This window comes from Notothenia rossii (assembly GCF_949606895.1).
Source record: "Notothenia rossii genome assembly, chromosome: 8".
NCBI classification, from domain to species: domain Eukaryota; kingdom Metazoa; phylum Chordata; class Actinopteri; order Perciformes; family Nototheniidae; genus Notothenia; species Notothenia rossii.
The window spans coordinates 54,728,209-54,745,771 of NC_136906.1; the positions used below are offsets into that span (position 1 = coordinate 54,728,209).

General features: G+C 39.2%; 1 protein-coding gene and 1 long non-coding RNA gene across 5 annotated transcripts in view; one reads left to right on the forward strand and one right to left on the reverse strand.

Moving 5' to 3' along the window:
- Window positions 1–17,563, forward strand: part of cnih3 (cornichon family AMPA receptor auxiliary protein 3) — a 140,379-nt gene that overhangs the window by 10,885 nt on the left and 111,931 nt on the right. For all 3 annotated transcript variants that reach the window (XM_079644275.1, XM_079644273.1, XM_079644274.1), the window contains exon 2: window positions 9,361–9,429. In XM_079644275.1, the coding sequence (XP_079500401.1) occupies window positions 9,361–9,429 (69 nt within the window). The remainder of the gene's footprint in view (window positions 1–9,360; window positions 9,430–17,563) is intronic.
- LOC307015578 lies at window positions 1,631–15,688 on the reverse strand. 2 transcript variants are annotated; one of them, XR_013801593.1, is made up of 7 exons: window positions 15,467–15,688; window positions 14,862–15,023; window positions 12,042–12,133; window positions 11,291–11,496; window positions 11,154–11,204; window positions 1,847–8,259; window positions 1,631–1,754 (listed from the first exon to the last, which is right to left on the reverse strand). It is a non-coding gene; the product is annotated as an uncharacterized lncRNA (long non-coding RNA). The 2 variants fall into 2 exon arrangements; XR_013801594.1 differs by lacking the exon at window positions 11,154–11,204 and having other exon boundaries at window positions 15,467–15,686.

Consider the following 17,563-nt stretch of genomic DNA (forward strand, 5'->3'; position numbering starts at 1 on the left):
GGCAGGACGTCCTCCACAGGACAGGGACCTTCTGAAGACTCGGGCTAATGGTGAAGACTTGGTGAAGCTCTTGGTGAAATCCTTGTCGGCCTAAACAGTACGGGAGTCATCAATGAAAACTTTAATGGAAAATGTTGTTGATGTAAACGTTGCTGATAGACACGTTTCCAGAACAGTCTGGAAGCCATCAATGGAAACGTTGTTGTCAGATATATTCTGGTGCAGCCATGTTTCCTGGAAGCACATTCAATTACAATCAAGATATTCCGTGTGACTTCTAGCTAACAGCATTAGCTCCTCCAATCCATTAGCTAATGAGCTTAGCTAGTTGCCAATGATCAGAGGGGGAAACACCCCTTATATGTCATTTTCTCCATACATCTGTGCCAAGCTCTCTTTCTTCCTCTCTTCTTTTAAAAAGCCTGTCCTGTGTGAAAACACCATAATACATGCAATGTGATTCATGCTTGATATAAACTCACATTTCTTCTGATTTCCCAACATTTGATTGCTGACAAAATAATTTATCACAAGCCATAAGGACCAACCCTGGCTTCTTCACTTTCAACCGACTTATTCCCACTCTTGATTACTCTCCACTTGAGATAACATGACTATTGTATGCCTCTCGTTGGGGAATTCGGCAGTCCATGTTGTAAATGTTGCATAATGCAGAGAAACAGAAAGACTGCATGTATTGAATGGAGTTGAAGATGAATGGTTGTTAAGAATATTTACTCTTATAGAGTAGGCTTAAAATCCCAATGAATAATTGAGACTTTAAATAATTAAAGTGGACCTTATAGTTGTTCACACTAGAGTGGAGGTTCCTCCGATTGCGGTTGTTGTTGGTATTTAATCTTTTCATTTCCATTTTAATGCCTTGAAGGTTGGAAGGAAAAGCTTGTCTTTGGTTGGTCATAGCTACAACTGATTAAATGACAGCAAAAATTAGCATACATTTACATAATTACAGTAAAAGATAACTAATAAGGCAACACTATGCTCCCCTATATTTCCCTCACAGACACACCGCAAGGTTTCAGTCCTGAAACACACTCCGTCATTTGCCAAGAAAGGAACGATGGTTCCAGCTTGTTCCTTAAATGTCTCATATGCAGGCCACTACTGTGATATATTATCTTCAGCAACTAAAAAAATATGCCTTTAGTACAAGGCGACGGGTTCATAGTAAAAAAGTACATTTATTAATAAGATAACTCTTAAATGTAGCACTTTCAGAGCGCTAATTATGTTTTAAATTCAGTCGGAATGAGCAGAGGGTGGCTCGTAGAAACTCAAGCAGCATTTAAATTTATCGGCAACACCTTACATTACTCAAAACAAACAGCGCTGGTTCAGAAACAAAACCCGTATTTACATTTTATAATGGTAGCATATTATCCTAGCAAATGTGCTTCTTGTTTTTCTGCTGCATAGTAAGCTGTTATTTTCAGGCTTTGGGAGTAACTGATTACATGTTGGATTACTAGAACATTTCTACCAATTTGGGATTACTAGCAGGAATTACAATGATACTTAAAAACTAAAAAGAGCATATAGTGTTTGTTGTAAAAGTGTTAGGGCTGGGTCAAAAGTTCAGGACCTACAATGGCAGAGACCAGATGGATTCAGTCTTTTAACAAAAGTTTAATAAAGGAAAAAAGGAGCAACTAAAAAAGAATCCACAAAATGAAGGTGGATCTAGTTCACGCTGGTGGCGGCAGCAGGACTCAGGCTGGCTCGAGCAGACACTGGAAAAACAGAGGGAAAAAAAGGTTACTCTTCAACAAAAACAGCAAGAGAAAATCACACTAAGCTAGGATACTACGACGTTCAGCTCTACCGAGTGAGACGGAATTATCTGGCACTGGAGTGTGAACATGACCAGGGTTTTATGGAGGAGTTGATTAGATGAGTACAGGTGCTCCTCATTGTGAACCAGCTGAGCCTTCTAACGATCACCACCCTGCACAGGAGCGAGAGAGAGAAGAAAGAGGGGAGGAGGAGAAAGCAAAACACCTAAACCATAACAAAAAGGATCGGATTTGACTACTTCTCTGTAAGCTGTGCTGTTCTGTAGGCTCATACTTTAAGTGTGAATCTATACGCTTTCTGCCTGAATCTGCTTTATGGTTTTCACTTTCTTTGGTTCATTTTTTTATTCAGCAGGTGAACCTTTATGTTCATAAAATAGTGTGTGAGAGCTTAACTGTGTGTATTAAACTAAGACGGAGCATTTTCTGTAGCTCAGATTTTATTTCTGCTTTTTTAAACTGTAGTATGTGCTCATATGTTTCAGTGTTGGTGTGTATAGTCTACTGCTAATATGCTTCACGAAAGGCATTCAATTATGAGTCTAAGGATAAAAAATGCTAATATTATTATAATAATAGTTTTCCTATAAATAAGATCATTTTTTATACTAAATACTTTTCTAAGGTCACATTGTTCTGTTCTCTTACATAATGCACTTTTTTTCTTGTATTTATTTGCATTGCAATTGATATTGTGGTAAAGAACAGTTATCAGGTTACATTACTTTTATATAAGTTGTTACTCAGATAACATTTTTTTTAGGTAACTTATTGTTACGGAGTATATTTTTAAAGTTATTATTTTGTTCATCCTGTGCTGTGCGTAATTGATGGTCAGTAGGTGCATGTTAGTGCAGTTAGAAACATAAAGTCTTCAGTGGTGTTTGAAACAAGAATAATGTGTTCAAATATTAGCAATTTTTTATCCTGAGCCTCATATATTGAAAAGTGAGCGCATTGATAGTCGTACTGAGATGAATGATCCTTTAAACCTGCTCAGCTTTACACTCCATTTAGTCTATGATGTTCTTCTCACGTGCTGCACATAAAGATATAGAGGCGTGATGTTTCTGCTGCACTTTAATGTGTGTGTCTATCGGAAGTGCAATAGAACGTACAGTTCTAGGCTGGGATTTACGCACTCATGAAGGCTGTTTGTGTGTTTGAGCGCTCCTGTCGGCCATAAAGAATGGCCCGAGGGAGGCTAACACACTGTAACAGAGCAAGCCAATGAGCCAGGATCACTGCCAGGATCCGTTGGGAAATAACATGTAAAGAACTGCTTGTCAGTGTGGGGGCGAGCCCAGGGAAATAACCTGGGATTGGTGCAAACCCCTGTCTTCTCTCTGATGTTAATTCCCCATACTGGGCTAATGTTCACATGTACAAACCCACATTCCACTTGTTGCCTCCGTTTCTTCCTCATATAGCACGGATAACATTTTCATAGCACACACACTATAATCTATATATCTATTTGTTCTTACTCACACACTCTGTAACACTCACGTTATACTGTTCCCCTGGGGGAGACACATTGTGTAGCTCATATGCAGATATATGACTGACACACTCATATCTCTCTCTCACACACTCACACACTCTCTCTCTCACACACACACACACACACACACACACACACACACACACACACACCTTCGGGACCAACTAGTCAAGCAATGACATTTGTCTTGTGCATTTGTAGTGCCATTGCCTTTATTGCAGCACCGATGGAACTGTTGCGTGTTTTATCTGCCGTTCATCATTACTTGTTCTGGTTATTACTTCCTTTAGTGCAGACGTGAGTGGGCGGCAGGATCAAATGAAGCCAATTCAAGATGTTTTGATTTATTGCGTGTAAATGTTGTGCATCTGGGCAGATTTGATGCAGCATTTTAATTGGAGCAGATGTTAATGATGAGGAGGATGAAAAGGTGATACTGTATACATGGGAAACTTAGATACAGCTATACATATGTAAAGGGCTGTTTTGCCCTTTTTATTAAGCTGACACTTTTTCATCCAAAGCAACTGACAATACGTGCAATAAACCATAAAGATACACTAAAAAAAAAAATACACCGGCTCTACTAAATAAATTGAGGTAACAATTTGCGTTGATCTTTTTAAGTATTTCCAATATAATCGATTATTAAATTAATCCGAGTACCCATTTATAATCTGATTACCTCAATTAGTTCAGTACTACAAACATAATTTGCTTTAATATAAATATATCTATACATAATATATTACAAATAATGAACTTTGACTGCATCTGTGAAACAAAGGATACAGGAGGACACAAACAGCTAGATAATCAGTATGCTATGCATGCTACAGTAGCTTAAAACAAGTCGCTAATGTACCTTAGAGCTTGTGTTACACTGTATATGCAGTAAGCAGCTGTTGTAAATCAAGCTGAACAAAAATGGCTACTTACCTGGTAACTTGATAGATTATTAGGTTAAAATCCTGTTATTCCACTGCTATCAAGTATTCCACTTCCAGGATGAACGCAGATTTATCCAACTAAACATGCAGTCAGCAAAGTCTGGGCAAGTCCAAGCGTGTGTTCAGTTTTGAAACTATACCGTTGAAACTCAATAGATATAAGTTACTCTAACTTAGTATATCCCTATAGTTGAGTTAATGCAGAAACATTTTTTTTCAAAATCATTAAATTTGTAAGTTACATTTCTTTTGTTCTTTTTCAGTTTGACTGACTTATTCAAATGAGTTGTAAACTAACTAAAATAAGTTGAGGTACAAAAACCAAAAATGTTATGTTGAAAAAGTATATATTTTTAAGTGGAATTTACTATCCCCATCAATCGTTTTTTAGAGTGTACAAACTCAGAACAACAAAAAATGCAGGTATACTGCTAGGGATGCAACGATGCATCGTGAATCGGTAAAAAATCGGTACAGATGCGTTAAGATTAAAATCGGTTGAGCTAAAAAAATGAATCGCGATGCAATTTTTTGAACAGCTCAGGGAGTGAACTCATTTTGATTTGATTCGCTGGAACAGCAGTCTGGACATGATTGAACATTATCTAGAACAACAACTTGCCATGGCAGCTGCTCTCCTCAGTGCAGACGTCCGACGAAATGCCCGTGAAATCGACACACTGGATAACACGGACATCCGTGATGCCGTGTAGTGCTGCCGGCAGAGGTCGCGTTAACCGAATATCAATGACGGATTTTTTCTAACGATGACGGAAAAATCTGAAAGCAGTCCGTCATTTTGACGGATTAGAACACAACTCGGAACAGCGCTAAAATGTCCACCAGCGGCCCACATTATATTACATCCTTAGTGGCCAGGTAGACTGAGGGCGATCTGTACTCTACTGTAGTCTGTAACTATTATGTAGTCATTCTCACCCCTGTCCAGTTGGTTGCGAGTGTGTGTGTACCGTAATTTAAGGACTATAAGCCGCACCTGAATATAAGCCGCAGCAGCGGCATACCACTCTCGGTTCCACTTTTACTTTTGCGCGCTACCTGTCTCACTCTTTCCGGCCTCCAGCTTTTCCTGCTGGAACCCGCCGCTTAAAGGTGGGGGTCCGCGGACCGCCCATAGAGTTAAAGGTGTTGGCCGTTAGCTGTAAAAATCCATAGATTAGCCGCACCGTTATATAAGCCGCAGCGTCGAAAAATAGGGAAAAAGGCGCGGCTTATAGTCCGAAAATTACGGTATATTAAGTAGCTATTGTCTAGTCTTGTTTTTGACCTCGTTGATTACCTCGTTGTTTAACCGGCTTTAGCAATCGCAAAATGTCACGGCAGCTGATCGTCCGAAGCTTTTTTTAATAAGCCCAGTAATTGTGATGGTGTGGATACACGAGGTGAAAAAAGAGGGATTGATGTGGTGGAGGATGAAGGACAAGCCAGTCAGACTAAAACTGACAATGTTCAGCCAGCTGCAGAGGGGCAAGCAAGTGGCAAGGAGTTCAAGCGGGAGCACTGGGTTCAGTGGGAGCAAGAGTTTAAGTGGCTGAGGAGGGAAGATGGCAAAGTGTTCTTCGATATCTGTAGAAAAGCTGAGATGAGTAACGGATTTGTCCAAGGGTGCACGGCGATGTAGAAATCAGCATTCAGGCTACAGCAGGTCAATTGAGTTGTTCTTGTAAATGTGTTGTTCATATTCTGATTGTAATTGTCTCATTTAAAACGATGGCATGGTTCATATTTGCCTGTTTAGGCACAATGGTCGTGGTGTTTTTTGCGGCCTCTGCCCTTCTCTGCTGTGCTGCCAGTGCAGGAACAAAAAAATCATTCATGTTCGTGTTGAAAAGTGACCGCACGGTCGGTGTCTCTGTTCATCTTTTTTTTCTCTCCATGCCCTTAAAAGCTCTGTATGAATCATAAAAAAAAAAGAATGAACATTTGCTGCTCAGTACCCAAACATAAATATTAAATATGTCTCATCTCATCATTAAAACATGAAAAATAAAATGACGGGTAATAATGGATTATGACGGAAATTTTACGATCCTGTCCGTCAAGATGACGGACAACGAAAAAGTCTAACGCAACCACTGGCTGCCGGAGCGCACAGGAACGCTGCTCCGGCACTTCAAACATTGCACTACCCATAAGGAGCTGTACACATGCTGCAGTGTTTGCGTGGCTGTGTCTTTATTTGAAAGCCCAGTAATGATCTATCATACTGATCATACAATAAAGCCATCGAAAATAATGATACAGTACTTATGGGTCTCTGTGTTTCATTCAATCTCGGCTCTGTGTGCGTGTGCGAGCGAGACTCGCAGGGGCGGTTTTTGGGGGGGGCCGACCAGTGCCCCCGTAACACTGACCAGGTGGCCCCCCTTAAAAAAAAGGTTAGAATATTACGATTCATTGGAACTAAATTAAATCAGAGACCCGGATGTACAGTATATAGGAGATTACACTGTTCATTACCTTTATAAAAGCAAATACTGTTTATGTTTTTTAACTAAATTGTCGCTTGAGAGCAGATGTGTGGACTCGAGTTACATGACTTGGACTCGAGTCAGACTCGAGTCACCAATTTGATGACTTTGGACTCGACTTGACAAAATCACAAAACACTTGCGACTCGACTTGGACTTGAACACCAATGACTCGGGACTTGACTTGGAAAAAACCAAAACTGTAAAAATAAAAGCAGCATCTGGCTGCATTTTAATGATATTGGAGAAAGCAAAGCTGAGTGCAGGATTTTTTTTGGGGTAACCACTCAGGATTTATTGTCAGAGGTGGGAGAAGTTCATATCTTGTACTTGAGTAAAGTACCAGAGTGTAGGAATACTCAGTTACAATAAAAAGTCCTGCATTCAAAATGTTACAAGTAAAAGTAGAAAAGTATTATCATCAAAATATACTTAAAGTACCACGTACAGAGGAATCTAGATTTGGGTGTTCTTTTCCCCATAGAGACCGCCTCGCTGCACATTATCACTTGCATAAAGATAGATTGTGGGTCCCTTATAACATGTTGTAAACAGTGGAAATAAACATTCTGGTTACCTCAACATCAGGGATCTTATACATTAAACTCCTTCTGAATCAAACCGTCACAGTAGCATTACCTTACTGATCCCTCTCTAAAATAGAAGAAAACACGTTACTTTACCAGCAGAGAGAAAATGGATTATTACAGTATTAATGTGACTAATAAAGAGCAGTTTGATTATTAAGTATTATTCTGTAGATCGATGTCATTACATTTGGTGAAAAGCACATAAAGACTTGTTGAATACTCGTTTTGTCAAAGTTTAGGACTTGGACTCGACTTGAGCAAAAAGACTTGAGACTTGATTCGGACCTGCAAAACAAGGACTTGGTCCCACCTCTGCTTGAGTGTTGAGAGCTGTATCCATAGATCTAGTCTCTTATACATACATCTCAAGCTGCACTTTATTTTTATTTATTTGAAGGGATTGTTACAGAAATATGTTTCAGTCATTTTAAAAATTAAAAATAAATCGTGAGAAAATCGCATCGTGAACTTAAAATCGTATCGAATCGTGAGTTGAGTGTATCGTTACATCCCTATATACTGTGTTGAGTTTAATAGTCAAGTACAACAGGTGGGTTTCCAAATGGAAGATTTGTATACTTTTTATTGCCCTGATAAATGGGGAGCTTGGTATCAATTTTGTGTTCGGCCAATTGGCTGATGTAGAGTGCACATGCTGCACTGTAAGGTTTAACCATGTCCTGGATATAGAAAGGGCCTGATCCATTTACATCAAGGTAGGCCAGGACCAGTGACTTGAAGTGGATTTGGGCAGCGAATGGTAGCCAGTGGGTGATGGTGAAAAAACAGCGAGGTTAAAGCCAGTCGTGCTGCTGCATTCTGGGAGATCTGTAGAGTTCGGATGGCACTTGCAGGTAGACCAGCCTGGAGGGAGCTGCAGTAGTGAAGGCGTGACACATGTTGAACCTGAAGTCACAGAGCAACAGGTTGGAGGAAACAAGTGATAAAGAGAACTGGAATGTGGAGAAAATCCAAATGTGGCTGTCTTTTTGTCAACAAATCATTTCAAAGAAACAAAAAGAGTTAGCACCTCTCTCAGTGCTTCTTCAGATACCTTCTCAAAGATTGAAATCTTTAAAAAAGGGTTAAAAATATTTTTGAATCATTTTAAAATTGCATGGAACTGCAGAAGAAGCAATGCTCTTATGGTCAGCGTCTGTCCGATGTACTAATTAGAAAAAGGGTACATGGTGAATGTATTATGGTCATGAAAACAGCCACATTCAGCTACTAGCATGACTGTTGACTCTTTTATTACTTAATTACATTTTAATAAAATGTAGTTAAGTCATTTTTGTCTATCTATTTCTTTTTGTTGGTAGCTCTTTGTATCATCTTATGGCTGTTGAAGAAATAAAACAGACATTGACAATAAATAGTGTATTATTTGTGTCGTATTATCTCAACATAAACACTAGCCATTTTGTTAAAGTATTGAAAAAAACCTGTCATCCTGGTAATATATTTATTTAAAACAATGAAGTGGCTCATTTATGTTAGTTTTTTGAACAAAGGAGGGCTAAAACAAGGGATAATAGGGATAATTGCACTTGTGGTGGTGTTTAAATATGCTATGATAACAAAGGATCATCTAGCTTCTGTGTGTAAATAATACCCTGCATTCTGAATGCTGGATTGCTGGTTGGGAGACATAAATCAAATTGTATTTATACAGCGGAATATCACAAATTTGCCTCAGGGGACTTTACAATATTTATAGCATACGACACCCAAAGAGAACCTCCACCCCCTGAAGACAATTAAAGGTTGAGAAGAGATATATCTCCAAGGACGGATATTTGTACGTGCGTAGAGAAAAAACAATTTCATAAAATTACAATATAGAAAAATGATAATGTGAACATATACGAACAAAGATTGATCCAGGTGGCGCACCAAATAATGACAGTGTCGTTAAGCAGGAGGCATGATGATGTGCTTCGACATTCCACGTGGTCTCTTTATTTGTACTGATTATAAAGTCCTCACTTCTTCTCCACTTTCCAGATCACAGCCTTTGATGAGCTCCAGGCCGACTTCAAGGTGCCGATCGATCAGGGCAATCCACTCCATGCGGTACGTTTCCCCCCCGATGTATTTTCACCAAACACTCTTTTTATTGTCTTGGTTTTATATGTGGATAGCAATTGTAGGCTTATATTGAAATCTACTTGCTAAGACAAACACACATTTCTCTGCCTCGCTATTTGTCTTCCCCAGTCTACATCCCCATGCTTTCTCTTTTTCCATTAATGTTGAATCAAGCAGCTGGCAACATGCTGGTTGTGTACGCCTTCCTCTCTTCTGTTCCTGGCTTAAAAGCAGACTCCTGTTATAGGACTTGAGGCTACAGCATGAAGTATGAATGATAAGGTTTTGCTAACATATTCTTGAATCCAAATATAGATGAAGTAAAGTGACAAACCAAATATAAACATCGGATCTACAGTTGGTTTCCAAGCCAATCCATCTCCACCCTCGCAGCTCAAGACTCAGTTCAGGACACAATTTCCCTAAAGCTGTCTATATTTTGGCAATCTGCATAAGCAGGGGTTAAATTGGGCCAGGGCTGTCTGGGTCTCAGCCTCGGCACATAGACAATCTCTCCTACATCATTAGGCTCACGTGTTGTAAATAAAATGCCTTTAAAATGTGTATTCCGCTACAGTGGCCGACCTGTGCAAACGTGCTACAACGGGCTAAACAACTTCCAATAAGGAGAAACACGCTGCACTTTAAAAAAAACAATCACAAATGTGCCAAAACACATGGAAATAAAGAAACATCTTCACCAACTTTATGGAACATGCAAAGCATTTAATACAATTGCTACATAAACTAAACGCTGCAAATAAAGAACACTGCAAGAAGTTCAAAACTCAACGGAAACGGGGACAATGCACACAGCTGGGACCGGAGCACTTGTTCACGTTTGAGTATTATAAAGTAAAATGTCCCCTGGTTTCTGTTTTGAGCTTATTGAGTGTTCTTTTTATTTGCAGTGTTTTGTTTATGCAGCACTTTTAGTAAAAGCTGCGCATTTTTCGTAAGTTGGTGAAGGTTTCCTAAATGCTGCGCATGCTTTGTCAAGTTAGTGAAGATTGCATGTGCACATTCATGTTTTTATATTTACGTTTTTGTAAGTACAGCGTGACTATCCAAATGGAAATATTTTGGGTTGTTGAAGCAAATTTGCACGGGTCGGGTATAATGGGCTTGTTCCCTGTTCTCCCCTCACTCGCATCTCGTTGCTGCACGGGGCGGTTGAGGGGGTTTGCTGTGATATCAGCAAACTATCCGACCCCGTTTGTAACACGGAGCTCCTCTCCTTTACCGTGCTTTCCGAGTATACGATAGCTTATGATCAGTGTCAACATCAAATGTGTTTACAATAGGGCATTCAATCGATTAAAAAAACATAATCTAGATTAATTGCTAATTTCCATAGTAAACTCATGTTTAAGTTTCAAATGTTCCTTAAAGGGATCTTTTTAAGATGTTGTACTCTCAACATAGAAGTATACAAATATGATTGCTTTAAACTAAAGGACTATTGTCTATTATTATCAGTGGCGTTTTTATATGTACAAAAGTGGTGGGGCATGAACAACTTAGATGTGTATAAGCTTCTGGTGCTTTTTTAAACACATAAACAAATAGCTGTAGGCCAGGGGTCTCCAACCTTTTTTAGGGTGAGAGCTACTTTCAAAAAATAAAACAAGTCGTGAGCTACTTTTACTCCTCTTTTTTTTGTTTTTTGCAGTGTATATATTTAGCACATTTTAACATTATATGCTTACCTTTAAACGTTGTGTTCTGTTTGGGTCTGTGGGACCCGTTCTCAGTGTTCACTAAAATAAAATGTATGCAATTTAATTATTTTAACCTGCTTTATTAGGGGGTGGACCTCACATCCTCTAGGGCAGTGGTCACCAACCTTTTTAAGCCCAAGATCACCGACCATTGCATGGATGATGTCCGTGAGCAGAAGGCAGGCGTTCACCCTCATCAAGCACCGCCGATCCCTCGATGGAGAGGGACATATTGGGAGGTGTGGCGTCTTCTTTTGCTGCACTTCATGGGGGACATGGATCTTCACGACACTCAGCATAGTCTTTTTTCCACGATATCTTTGGCTCCATTCTGTCAAACCATGTAAATCAGTGTTAACATACAATACTGTAAACCTTTCTGTGAATTTACTAAAAACTGATTGGGTTGAGTTAGCTATTTAATTTAGTGTTTAAGTAGCCATGTTCTTTTTAAGCAGAGGGGATGGGGTAAGCTTCAAAGGCTTTATTATCATATGCAGTAGCTACAGTGTGGATATGGGAATATATATTAATTCTTATTTGTTACGGTCAAAGTATGACCAAACGTAAGGAGGCTCAGTTCATTAAATGTTTGCCTTGTTCCCAACAGGAAGTAAACCTGATTAAATAATTGGGTTCTACGAGTTCAAACTATCAATTCTCCTGAAAAACACATTTTGAATCAGAATATAAATAATATATACAGTTAAATTAGATTCCAATGTACTTTATCTAAAGGTTAACTTAAAAACTGGAGACTGAAGAGGTTTTTCACATACTGGCAAGATGTAGCCTACTTACCTTTAGAGAATAGAGATATTCATGTACAAACAGAACAGCAGGCACATTTTAACACAAATCAAGCAGAACATTTACCTGGTTCTCTTTAATCAGCTCCTCTGCAGACTCTTTCAGAAGCTCCATCAGGCGGGACGTGGTGCTGTTTAACCAGGGTATATGCAGGAATCCTGAAGTCAAATTTAATATATTTTAAGACCTTTTTTAAGACCCTTTCCATACATTTTAAGACCTCATCGCAACTTTGAGTTCTAACCGGTTACATTGGCAACACACTTTACTATATTGATTGTAAGATAACAAAACTAAACAGAGTGCAGACAGACTACTGAAGCCTCCTTTCCACATGAACTTCAACCTCTCTGTGAAGGTCAGGTTTAAAGCAGTATGCTGCTTTTTTGCTTCTGTACTCTGTGCTCTTTCATTCCAGTAAAACTCCTCAGAAACCATTAGAAACCAGTATTTGACCAATAAACAAAACAATTGACAAAACTTTGAACTATGAAATATGTTAAACTTTGGTAAGCTTCAGCGTGGTAATGCCATATAGGAGCTCCCTCACAAATACGAGGGGGTTAAATTGGGATGGGGCTGTCCGGGGCTAAGCCCTGGCACATAGGACGATGCTCTGACGTCATCACCCTCACACATTTGTCATATGTTTACAAAAGAGGATATATATGTTAAGACTTGTCTCGTTCTTAATATAGACTATATTTAGGGTCTATATGTGTTGACTTTACTTTGAAATCGCAGATCTCTGTGACCGGATATAGTTTGGCTTAGACCCCGGCCCCATAAGGACGCATACGGTAAAACGCATACGCAAGCGCAAAAAAGGCTTCCGTTCACACGCATTCGATTCATTAACGTGTCCGTTCACACTAGACCACTGGAAATGCTGGAAACGATGTAGTACATATGTCAGGCCTGTAAGTGGCGCTGCTGCCGCCCGAAATACACCAAAAGCAGCGAAGAAGACCCCGGAGCATGGTTGCTCTTCTGTTTATTCTCCGCGGTGGAAGGCGTGTTCTCCTGCTGTATCTCTCAGGTAGTCCACCAGCAGATGAAAAACACCCACCTCTCCGCCTCTTCCAAGGAACGAGGGGACCGTGCGGGAGTTTCCGTAAAAAAAATGTTCCGCCGGTCAACATGTCTGTTAAAGTTTAAATCTTCCGTACAAAATTAGAAAAGTGCCGGTCAGAGGTCTTCTTTGTTATTTATTGAGCTTTAAAACAAATTGATAACGACTTTGTTCTCTGTATAATAATAAGAATATTTAATAAACAGTGACTGCCTCTCTTTTCCTCCCCCTCTTCTGACAGCCCAGCAGCAGCAGCAGGAGACGTGGGGAGAGGGACGCGGGCTATTTCATCGTTATCAGAAAATGATCATATAGGGCTTGCACACGGAGCCGTTGGACCCCCAGAGCGTTGCGTATGCCGGTCTACCCACCTTGGGACCAGTGGCGTTTTCTCCTGGAGGCCAAGGGAAGCCAGGCTTCCCCTGTTTTTTCGGATTGAAGTTATAATTTTAATAAATAAATAAAAACACTTCGTTTAGTTTCGGAAATTCTTTGTTGTGTGTTGCTGCCGGCCCGTCTCTCCCCCATTCTCATTGAGTATTTTACAAAGAGTGAAACAGTGCCCCTCTAGATGTTATGGTGAAACAGTAGATTGTACTCTCTGTTGCGAGAGGAGGCCAGCCGAAATTTGCTTCCCTTGGTGAAAAAAAATGGAGGGATTGCCCCTGCCAACCTGTGATTGGTCAGGGCCATGCCAAGGGAAGCCAGAGGCGGTTGGCTTCCTTTGCCTCACAATCCAATCAAATCGCATCAACTTAGTGGTGCAGTGACGCGTCCCAAAAAGCGGAATTAAGCTGCGCTCGGTTTCCCTCTACAAAATAGCAATGGGATTTCTCCATAGGATTTTGGAAAATAGCTCGAAAAAAGGTCAGTGGAAAACGAACCTGTTAGGTAAATGCACGTTTTGTTCAGTAGGATAATATCCACATGTCTACCCTACTTTTATAATTTTCGAATCATAAATCTAATCGATAGAAGATAGATAGCGTCACTGCACCACTATTACCGCCGTTAGAAAGTAGCAAGCAACGGAAGCAAGTGCAATTATGGAGGGTGGAGATTTGGAGTATTTAATCAAAAATAATTGTACTAAACTTCGGCTGCAGCAGCAACAACAAATACAATCTGATGACAGGCCAATGCCCAAACTGGAGCTGTGTACAGCGAGGAACAAAAGAGCGAACCGGACGTAAAACGTTAAAGGTCTCCTGATTTAGTTTGTGAATGAATGCTTATTAGAGTTTCGGCTGGAGAGTGCGTGCGGACCTGTCGGTCAGATAACAGGCGTGTGTAAGTCCTGCATCTGTATGATACAAATGTGTGTAAAATGATACTGGGCGCTGTAATCACTCATCTGGTTACGTTATTACATTGACCACCACACGCCCCCCCACCCCAAAAGAAAGGACGTATTATTGGCTTCCCCTAATTTTTCCCCCACGCCACGCTACTGCTTGGGACCTGTTACCGTAGTCGTTTAGTTCCCCCCCCCACAGAGCGGAGCAAGGCAACGAAACTTAGAATAATAAGCAGCATTTTACGGCGCGCTATGCATGGGGCCGCCTTGTGGGGTTTCCCGACATGTCGTTTCAGTAAATTAAAGGGTGTTTCATGTTGTCGTTGCTGTGAACCTTCTTAATACCTTGGAAAATGCCGTTTAATACTTTTTAAAAGCCTTAATTTTTGCTAAATTGATTTAGCAACTTTTAATACTTTTTAAGACCCCGCGGGCACCCTGTTAACAGACATGTCGATTATTGTAACGAAAACATATTACTGTAAATACAGAAAGATACTGGAGACAAAGAGTATACCTTAACTTCAATGTAACGCGCTACGGAAGGAGGCACCAACAGTTCAACTTCGCAGTAATCTTCCTGGATCACCCCTCTGGCCGCATCACAGACTGCCCCACAGAGCAGAGTCCATGGCAGTGAATGTGACATACCCTTCTTTAAGGAATCTGGTGCCGCTATCTGTCTCAGTGTACACAGGAAATAAAAGCACACATGTGCATAATACACAGTCGGATGCATGTGAGTGAACGGACTTGACTTCCACAGTAAAAGGAAAACTCAGTTTGGCAACACACTGCTAACTACCGAGCAGGATTTGAAAATGTAGCGCGAACACCATCAACAGAAAAATTCTTCTGAACTACTAGTGCGGTGCCCCACTGCCACATGTGTTTTATTCAAAACGGTGAATTTCGCCAACTGTTAACTAATTTGAAGCAACTACTAAACCTTACATGTTGTGTGTGCCTCGTCCATGACAGCAGGCTAAATTAGCAAGCACGCTAACTATCTAAATTGCTAAGCTGAAACACTGACGTTAGCTAACATTTGTTTGATATCCATATTAAGCTGACAAGCTAACGGGGATGTACAGAGTTAATAAAGTACAAAAATATACTTACATGATTCAAAATCCACGAGTATTCATATTAAACGAGGGTCGGTGCTTTCATCTCCTCTAATGGAACCGTCTGCATTTTTTCAAATATCTGTACCGTGCGCAAACTCCTCTGACGTCATCGGGGGCGTCGCCCAATTTTACTCGCATTGCCCAGATACATTTTACTAGCTTTTCGCAGGTTGTAGGTCAACACATTACTTTAGTTAACATTTACTTGGTGCTATGATTTAAATGTACTTATCAAAATGAAGATACAAAATTACTCCATAAATTCAAGTAACACATTAAATAATAGGAGATATTTTGAGTAAAAGAAAATTATTAGTAATTTCTTGTATAATTTAAACACATAATCATTTCGTTTTTATCAGTGTGTGTTGGTGTTTTGTTGTTTTGTTTCTTTCCGTTAACCGTCAAGTGGGAAATAAGTATTTTTTGTGTTTCTCTTAGTATCCTAAGACAGTGTTATGTTTGGCTGTGTAAAAAAAAGAAAATGTATTATGAAGGGCCATACATTTCAATTTATTTAGTTTTTTTTTTAGAAAGGGGCAGGTCATATAAGATTTGTTCTTCTCCCTGCTCCTTTTCGCTCAATGGTGTCTTGTAGAGACATGTTTTCTTGGCAATTATTGTCAGTGTTGGGACTAACGCGCTAAAAAGTAAATACTTGTTGCGGTAACTAATAGCGTTACTCGTTACCTATTCCCATTAAGTAACGCCGTTATAGTTACTGTGATTTAAATGGGTGCGTTACTGCGTTACATTATGTGATCCAACTGAACCGAATCTCCCTGCGGATGTAACTTACAGACGAATACAGTGATGTCCTCTCACAGTACCATGGAAAAGGGAACATTTCAGGGTAAGCCAATCAGAGACAGAGTTGGGCGGGTCTTGCCTTATGGGGAAAATACACAGACACACGAACACTTGCTAACACACACAGATACACGGCAACGCCCACCAGCACACACGCACACACAATGGCAGATGCAAGTATCAGCGAGAGCAGCAGCGCATTTACAACTTGGAGATATAACCACTATTTTCAATTTGTGGGGATAAAGGACGCAATTTTTTTTACGGTATATTAAATCAGTGCACTACTTAGAACTTGCTTGTTGAGGTTACAATAAAGATGCCTGTCAACATGTCTAAACCATAACATATATTTTGTGTTTTATTGTTCCACTACATTTCATTATGATAATTGCTACAATGATGGGGAGTTGTCTTTTCTCTTACTGTGCCACAGAACAACACAACAACTTGTATTTTTATTGTTATTATTTTTAAAGTAAAGTAAAGTAACGTGTTACTAGTTACTTTTATAATATAGTAACTAATAAAGTAACTAGTTACTTTTGAGAGCAGTAACTATAACTATTACTAGTTACTTTTTAAAAGTAACTTGCCCAACACTGATTATTGTATATTATTTGTTTTTATAATTAATTTATATTTTTAATATATTATAAATAAATAAATAATATTTTTATTTTTAAATTTTATAATAATATTATTTATATTATCTTTTATATGTATTCTTATTTATTTTTATTTATTTACTAGGGCCGGGACTCGATTAAAAAATTAATCTAATTAATTACAGGCTTTGTAATTAATTAATCGCAATTAATCTCATTTTTAATCACATATAAATATTTGACCTGAGAAAAGTGAGAAGCAATTTTTTTCACATGGATTTTAGTGTACCATTGAATAATGACTGAATACATAAGCTTAAGCAACAAAACATTGTTTATTTTTTTCAAGGTGGTACTTAACCAAGACCAACAGAAAAGTGCAATGTTTGCCATAAAGTGTAGCAATAGCATATTTAGGAATATAGTACATTTCAGAGATTCAGGTAGCCTATAGGTAGGTAGACCTTCTGTAAACTATAACACTTTGTTTTTTAAGTATAACACAATACTTTCAAGTACATTCAGAACATTGGAAACCCTGACTATTAGAAAACATCTCTCTGTTGCTTCAGAGGCCAAAACAGACTTTGTTGATTTACCAACAGTTGATTTAAAAAATCTAATACATTTCAGTCCAACTCTCTCAATAAACTTGGCCAAAACAATAAACA